The following is an 8300-nucleotide window of genomic DNA, read 5'->3' as shown; positions in this document are numbered from 1 at the left end:
GTAAGTCACGTGTCTGACTCCAATCTAGACTATTCTATGTTGCGTCATAGTGAGTAACGGTTATTCAAGATCAACATTCAATAAATATAAACAAAACTGGACTTCAGAGATATTTACAAAAGCATAAATCTTAAACACCAGACTGGTTAATTATAGAACCGCCGATCAAAATGGCGAGGAAATTATAGGCGGATTCTATAAAAAAGAACTGCAGAAGACTGCTCTCTGAATTTCTGAGGGTGCCTCGAGTCTTAGTCCAGACATTCAAGTCCAAAGACTGAACCCGCTCTGGGGGGCTATTCAAGTCCAAGGAATGAACAAGCTCTAGAAGGTTATTCAAGTCCAAAGACTGAACCCGCTCTGGGGGGCTATTCAAGTCCAAGGAATAAACCAGCTCTAGAAGGTTATTCGAGTCCAAAAAATGAACCCGCTCTGGGGGGATATCACCCTCACCCTGCGCTCGAACAGACCTTTACATAACTACTCTCATAAAACCAGATAAAGAAACTAGATACAAACTTTTTTTAAATATATTTTTAGTAAAATTCAAATACGAGTTTCTGGTGTTATATAGACAATAAAAACTTGTAATAAACTATTTTTTTAATTACACACTTATTGTTACGAAAATTTAACAAAAGTAATTGTTACATATGAGTAAATTCAGATAACATCTTACCAGAGATGATCCAAAAACCACGACAAACCACAGTATTACTTCCATGGCACAAATGCATTAAACCAATCGCTCCCAGGCAGTTGTCTCTGTACGTAGGTAGTTTTAGTGTCAAGAGTCAGTGATAAATTGTCATTAATTGCACGTCATTGGTATATTTATCTGACTAAATAAAACTTGCGCGGTTTAAAGTCACTCATGATGTTTGAAATACTCCGTTCACAACATTTAACCTTCAATATTTTTATCGAATAGAAAATTCTATCGATGTTGATATTGAATGAAAGATTCATCCGATATATCATAGGCTCTCTGCGGAACAGTACCCTATAATAAAACTAGAGTACTAATGTTAAATAGTATTGATTATTGTTATTTATGTGCGTAATAAATCATTCTAAATTAATACAACTTAACGTTTTCAGGGGTGGTATTGGAATTATTTACACGTTTACAATGTCAATTTGTGGTTCAAACTACATCAACGATTTCAGAAACGCTGTCACTAACAGAACAATCGACTTGGAGATTGTATTAGGATCTATATTATAATAACAATTTGTTGGGTTTTTGTATGTAGCAAATTGACCCCTAAATATTGATTTCTAAAGGCATATTGGGTATAAATTTAAACCTTTTATCCTCTAGATGTGCCTTTTGCGGATTTGGATAATGATCCCGTGAAAGCCCTTCGTCCTAGGTTTTAAATATTTCAGAGTTTGTGCTTAATTCTGTTGCCAATCATCTGAACTTGTTTCAAGTTTACATTTGTTTGCATAAAAACATATGGCCATGTAACAATTTTGTTTACATAGATACGAAAATGGTGTTATCGTTACAGTTGGTAATGTTTTAGTGAATTATACGACAAGTATTCGGAGTGACTTCAAGTCAAATATTGTAATGTTATTTGTATAAAATGTAAAGAAGAAATTTACTTACGTTACATTTTGAGTTTTCATAGTACGTTTCATTAGTATTTTTATTTTTTTAAGTTTCCTATAAGAGAGCAATAGAAAAAAGTAAATCATTTCATATATATATATATCACGGATTTTGAAGTCAGGAAATGACGCCGGCTGCTAGTACACAGTATGCATAGAATATTGATTATAAATAATTAATCCATCTATACAATTATAAAATTGAGGTGGTGTATGTCTATCTGTCTGTGCGGCTGTAGCGAATAAAATACTAAACCGATACAGCCAAAATTAACCACAAAAGTGGTCCATATACCTAGGAACGTAATAGGCCTATTGGCACTATTCACATTGGCTTCGCCCTATGGATCTCCAAAGTTTTGAGGTAAATTAAGGTTTTCAAAAATAAATATTGATTGGTCTCCATGGCAGAATAAGAAAACTCCTTATGTTTATCTTTGCTTTGACATTTCAATGTAAACAAGAAGAACTGCCAAATTCTTATTTCACAATTTCAGAAAGCTGATCCAAAGAAATTAAATATATTTTACACAACTATGGGGTAGGATTATCTATATAAATAAAATTAGAGTTTTGTCTATACATTGCTCAGAATTATATATTTTTAGGTTATTTTTACGTTTTATACATTAAAGAAGCAGAAACAAGTCTCATCTCTATTTCTGTCTGTCTGTCCGTCTGTAACACTCAAGATGGCATTTTACGCAATCTTCTCCATGAAAACGAGAGTACCTATCAAGATCCAAGTCATTTTAATGTATTCACTGGATTGGCGAGAGTGTCTTTAGCCATTAAAATATGGCCTCACTACTTTGTAAATAAAATTACAGACGTTCAAAAATGCAGTTTTGTGCGATTTTTGTAAAATTTTCGTTCAATTTTTATCACATAATCATCTATGAAATAACGAACAGCTGTCCGGATCAAGATTATTTTTTCTAGCTGTCACTGATATGTTTACAAATACCGCAACCATTTCCGATCACGTTTTGAAAGCAAATCCCAACCAAGTAAGATTAACAATGTTTTTCTTACATAACGGATTTAATTAATCGGAAGTGCAATATTATAGTGTAACCGTAAATGAAATTAAATTACTAGGCATCATCCAGGTCAGGAACCAGATATTCTTTGTGTATAAAATTGTTCTTGAGTTTTGATAACATGAAAGAAGACCTTGAATCAGTGTTGTATAGGGCTGGGACACTTAATGATCGTCGCCAATAGCTTATAAACAAGGTTTCCACTCATTGACGGCGCTTCAATGGCGATTGTGTAAAGTGTGAAGTAAAAAAATCACAACTGCAGTGGGTGATTGTAACAGAGGTTTACGGATGATGCTAAACTCGCTTTTCCAATGTATCACTTTCTGTTTCTACTCACCGTGTGATGCAATCGCTGGACCATACAGCCAATAGGCCCATAGCCTATCTCTTGGGTACGTACCTATTTATTCATAAGAACCTTTTCGACGACGATCCTTGATACCGGTACTTTTCCATAGAATACATGGCCTACCTACTTAAGAAATAAAATTACAAATGACTAAAAACCCAACATTGTGTGATTTGTGTCACATTCTATTGACTTCTATAAGATGTAAGTGCATAGAACGGGCACACAGCTAGTTTAATCTAAAACTGTATTTATAGATTATTTATTCTAAATCTATTTCAATGATTATGAAACAGATATTTCTTCCGTTGCGAAGGATGGGAACAGCAGCTAGTACAAGTATCAATCTATTAAAGCCGTAATCATCATACGATCAGTTTTGCAAAATCATCCCATTGGATTTTGTTAAAGTTGTTCATTTAAACCTAACCTTTCTTAGTGATATGTATAAGAGCTACTTCTAAGTATTTTGGGAACCACTTTTTGATTTGCTTCATTCTTTTTCTGCAATGTCGGAAATAGTTCCTCCGCATTTTCTTCATTATCAAACTGCTTTGGTTTTCTTGAATCTTAAACGGTGAGTACACTAGCACCTGGGCTGTTGCGATATATATCTTCTGTACACTATATACTTGCTTGGATTTTAAACTTATCCGATAATTTCTGGTTGATGAAAGCAAAATTCAAACAATAAATAAAATAGTAGGTACAAGTGAGTGAGTATAAACAATAGTAGTTTTCAGCACTAGGAGCGAAAATGACTCTTTTTGGTACGCAATAGAAAAAGAATTAAGTACATTAATAACATATAAAATTAATCTAATAATGTTTTTGCTAATCTAATAATGTTATGTATTTTGTTTTTTTTTAAGTACCAGAAAGACACATTTGCTCCGTCTGGTGAACAACTATTTTAATCATACTATGGAAATAACCTTCTAAGCGTTAGACCACATAATTTGAGGTTATACTAAGATGTCATCAATGTTTACATTTCTGTTGTTTAGAAACATAACTTTAAATAAAGTTATAATCCATTTTCTCTATGGTGAAAAGCAGAGCATATTGTACTGATACAATTTTGAGGTTAGCGAACCGAAAAAATTACCATATATTTTTCCTGTTCCCTATTTGAAGTTACCCAAAAACAAAAATTTGTCTAACGATTTAGGGAACTAAAAAATGCTGCTTTCCGGACAGTATGATGAAAAGGTTTTTTTCCACCCGATCAGCTGCAACAACCGGCGAAAAAAGTTGTTGGGAAACCCTCAAAACTCCCTATTTTGTTAACGGACTGTGATTACTACGTGGAATGGTGAACGGTGAACGATGAATGGTGAACAATGAACGGTGAACGATGAATGATGATCGTTGAATGGTGAACGATGGACGGTGAACGATGAATGGTGATCGGTGGATGGTGAACGATGAACGGTGAACTATGATCACCTTGTGCTACAAGCCAACCTGTTTGTAATGGACCAGTAATGTTGATGTGATTAACCACAGAACTGAACAGTCATGCAACTCAGGAATTAGGCTGCTTGTACATTACACCACTTGACACTTGATAGTTGCTACTAATGCTCTGGAATTGTACAACCCTCTCCAATACACATTCTACACCCACTAATTGAATACCTCAAGTCTAACTGCCAATAGGTTCTCGCATATTGTTTAGTCAGTTTGTACTGATGATTATGGCTAAATAAATATGCATGAAGTATTATTACACAAGTGATCTTTAAAATGCTGAATTTCTATCACAAATGCTAAATAGCTGCAGCAGTTATAGCAAGCATTAGTAAACTTCAGTAAAGAAAAATTCAGTAAAGAGTATTATACCAAAACCATTTAAAATATTAGTGTCGGGGAAATTTTTAAGATTCAATTTCTTAAATGCCAAAATCAAAATTAAGGGTCATCTTTCGTTCTTCCATTATTATTACTTTAATAATATAATATATGGCCAGTAAAATAGCAAAAGTTACTTCAATGTTACCTATGGTTTGGCTAAAATAAATAATCAGTTAATTGGTAGTGCAGTTGCAAGGTAAGTAATGTAAATAGTTGCTAAAACTCTCATAAGAAGAAAAATCTGATGTTTTAAACGTTCCAATGACATATAGCTCCACATTATTTACCTTGCTACTGCACTACCAATTAACTGGTTAGCCAATCCATAGGTAACATTGATAAAACCTTTTGGGTGGAGGTAAAATTACTTTTGTTCATATTGCATGCCTACTTTAGTCATTACTTTAATCCTATTTCTTTTTTGAAACTGTATAAATAGTTAAATGTTTCTAAAGAAGTAATATGCATTACAATGTTCCAGAGATGTTAAAAATGTTAAATTTAGTGGGGGTACTACGGCTCATAAAAATGTTGTAATACCTTAAATTATACCAACTGGTTATAATTTCTACTGAATACAAAGGCAAGAATCGAACACATAGAGGTAAAGTACGACATTTTATTTTCTGTACAATAAACAGTTCTAACATTGTCTTCAATGGAAGGATTGTCACAGCTGACTGTAAGCTTTTATGTTTATCATAAAGAAGTTTTAAGTTATGTCAGTTCTGTCTGCAATAAATTGTTTATTTAGTGTGTAATGAAGATAAAGTCAAACAGTTAGTAAAACTCTAATAAAACAACAAAGATAAACAAATTGATAGTTACAAAATGATTGTTGTTGATTACATTATTGATAATAAACTGTCCAAACAGTTGACTAAAAATATATTGATGACAAAATAATACTGATTTGTGAGTTTAAATAGTTTAAACATCATAATGGTGTTTCAAAATTTAAACTTAAAACTGTATATTCATCGCCATTTTCAATACATTTTAGATACATAAAATAAACTTTTAAAAGCCTCTTGTAAGCATACTAATTAGAGCTATATATTTTTATAAATATAAAATTCTTCCAACCAACCTTAAACATCTTCTCTTTGTTCAAACGTCAATACTTTCTCTGTTAAAAATATTTACTGAATACAGTTCTAACTACAACAAAACATCTATGCCGGGGAACGACATTCATACTTATAAAACACTATGCCACCTACTGCTATACACATAGTTCTACCTAACATTTATATACAACAACATAGAAAAATATCTTCGAGTGTTTGCGTACATATAAATCTTGTCTGTTAGAAATGGAATGTACAAGGCACCAGTATCTTTACACTTCATACGAACCGATTCGGGTAAAATGGTTACACAACAGTTTTCAAACTAGTGTAATTGCAATAAAATACAAATGTTACTTAACTGGAAAAAATATCAAAAACACAATGTATGTTGTACAAAAAAAAGATTTTTGCCAGCAAATATAACCATTGCGTATTTGTACTTCTTTAAAGTTTGAGCGGGAAGGAATAGTCGAGATTTTATCATACAAAGTAAAATAACATTGGAGGAATTTATTAATTGTAAAAGTCTTCTTCAAATTTAAAGTCCTATAGTTCTGGAACTGTTACGTAAAATTATAATGTTGATATTTCCTCCAGCAAATGAATGTTATTGTCTTGATTTTCAAACACTACTTGTCCAATTGATTTTTATATTTTAAAATTAAATGAACTACAAATCCCTAACTACTTATTTCTGCTGTCATATTTCGATTTTAGGTATACTTGTTCAAATACTTACTTAGGTTACTTAAGTCTTTCACGGTTTCAGCAATTTGCAAAGTTGTAAGTGTAATGATTTGCTAATAAATTTGTACATCAAATTTGTTTCGATATTACAACTGAAAATTTATAAATGCATTTTAGCTTAGTACAGAATTAAATGTAAATATAATAAGTAGTAAAAATAAATTAACTGATAAAATAAAGTGCTTATCACAGAGTAATCGTCAATACTTTTATTTTAAAAATATAAAAATAAAACATAAAAATTATTTTTAGACGTTAAAAATCCATAGAAAAATACAATGACTTAGCTTTTTCTACAACTAATTAATTTATAAACTAAATTTAAGGAAACACAGAGACAACAGCAATCACCGTACCAAAACATGAATCACACTATATTCACAATATACAACAATAGAAACAGTCTAGAAAACCACTCACCCAATAGTTAAATAGAAGTACTTTTATAAAAACCGTAAAAGCTCAAGAAAGAATGTGAAAAAAATTAAGTAACATTGGAAGGCACAAGTTTATGTCTTATGTAAACTGTTTAGTACTTCAAAGAATGAATCTAGTGATTATAAAGTTTGTTCCAGATCAAAAAAATATATAAATGTAACGGGAAGAAAATTAAAATTATTGATAAATAAATTAAGTAAATGATTGCAATGAAGTGGTATGATTTATTAATTTGTAAAATTTCCCAAGAATTTAATAATTGTAACGTAAACTCTAATGTTCTGTCCTCTCGGTAAATTAACTGATTAGATTCAATTGATAACTTTTTGGAAAATTTAAAATACAAACAAGGAAGGATACTATATTTTTATCTTTAAGGGTTATTAAAATTAAAATTATGTATTTTGGGTCAATGGCAATCACATTTAGAAATCATGTTTTTTACAAAATGTTGACCTGCACTATACTTTTTTGTACAATTTTAATTTTCTGGAGAGTATTTTAAATTTGTCATAAATAAACCAATTACTTAAATCCTTTATCCTAATAACTTAAATCCTTCATTTTTCTCCAAGAGTTATTATCGCTAATATTTTACTGTCTGTAAAAACATATGGTTTAGCTATGTCTCTTTTGTGAACTGTAGTTTTAAATAAAAACGCGATTTATGTTAACAATTAAATATTTTACAAAAAATAGCCAATTCGCTAAAATTATAAGCAGCACCGTCTTAGTAATAATGCAAAGTCTTTAAAAAAAGGATTAATGTAAAAAACAATTCTGGAGGGGTTAACTAAAAAGAACGCAGCACCGTCTTACTTATGCACTTATGTTCCAAAAATCGATAATTGTTTTTATTTTATTTATAAAATGCTAGTTTTGTATTGGGTGAGTGATTACAGAGTCGGGTGGGGGAGGGGGAACATAGTTAACCGCTAAGACAGAGAGGGGGTTGGTGGAGGGACTCCTGGGCCTCTGGAGTAGACAGTCTCCGGAGCAGGGGGATCAGCTGGAGGCGGTGGTCTGTGGTCTGGCTCCTCTAGAGGCTCCTGGGGAACAGATGACACAAATCAGCTGATTACGAAAAAAATAACATCCATATTGTGTTATTTATTCCAAACACGTTGACATTCATTGCAAAAAGTTTAAAATTGCTACTGCATTAGCAAT

General features: G+C 31.8%; 2 protein-coding genes across 4 annotated transcripts in view; both read right to left on the bottom strand.

Annotated features, from left to right (window-relative positions):
* Positions 1 to 711, bottom strand: part of LOC128984782 (uncharacterized) — a 12263-nt gene extending 11552 nt beyond the window's left edge. The window contains exon 1 of the mRNA XM_054404150.1: positions 680 to 711. The gene's annotated coding sequence lies outside the window, so the exon portion shown is untranslated. The remainder of the gene's footprint in view (positions 1 to 679) is intronic.
* Positions 712 to 5476: 4765 nt separating this feature from the next.
* Positions 5477 to 8300, bottom strand: part of LOC128987363 (protein O-mannosyl-transferase Tmtc3) — a 262549-nt gene continuing 259725 nt past the window's right edge. For all 3 annotated transcript variants that reach the window (XM_054408171.1, XM_054408169.1, XM_054408168.1), the window contains exon 16: positions 5477 to 8179. In XM_054408171.1, coding sequence (XP_054264146.1) covers positions 8066 to 8179 — 114 coding nt within the window. In that variant the 3' untranslated portion in view covers positions 5477 to 8065. The remainder of the gene's footprint in view (positions 8180 to 8300) is intronic.

Source organism: Macrosteles quadrilineatus, unplaced genomic scaffold (genome assembly GCF_028750875.1).
Source record: "Macrosteles quadrilineatus isolate MER2022 unplaced genomic scaffold, UCM_ALF_1.0 Scaffold_2__2_contigs__length_208266976, whole genome shotgun sequence".
NCBI classification, from domain to species: domain Eukaryota; kingdom Metazoa; phylum Arthropoda; class Insecta; order Hemiptera; family Cicadellidae; genus Macrosteles; species Macrosteles quadrilineatus.
Note: the sequence above shows the minus strand (reverse complement) of the source record. Positions and strands in the feature narration are given on the sequence as shown.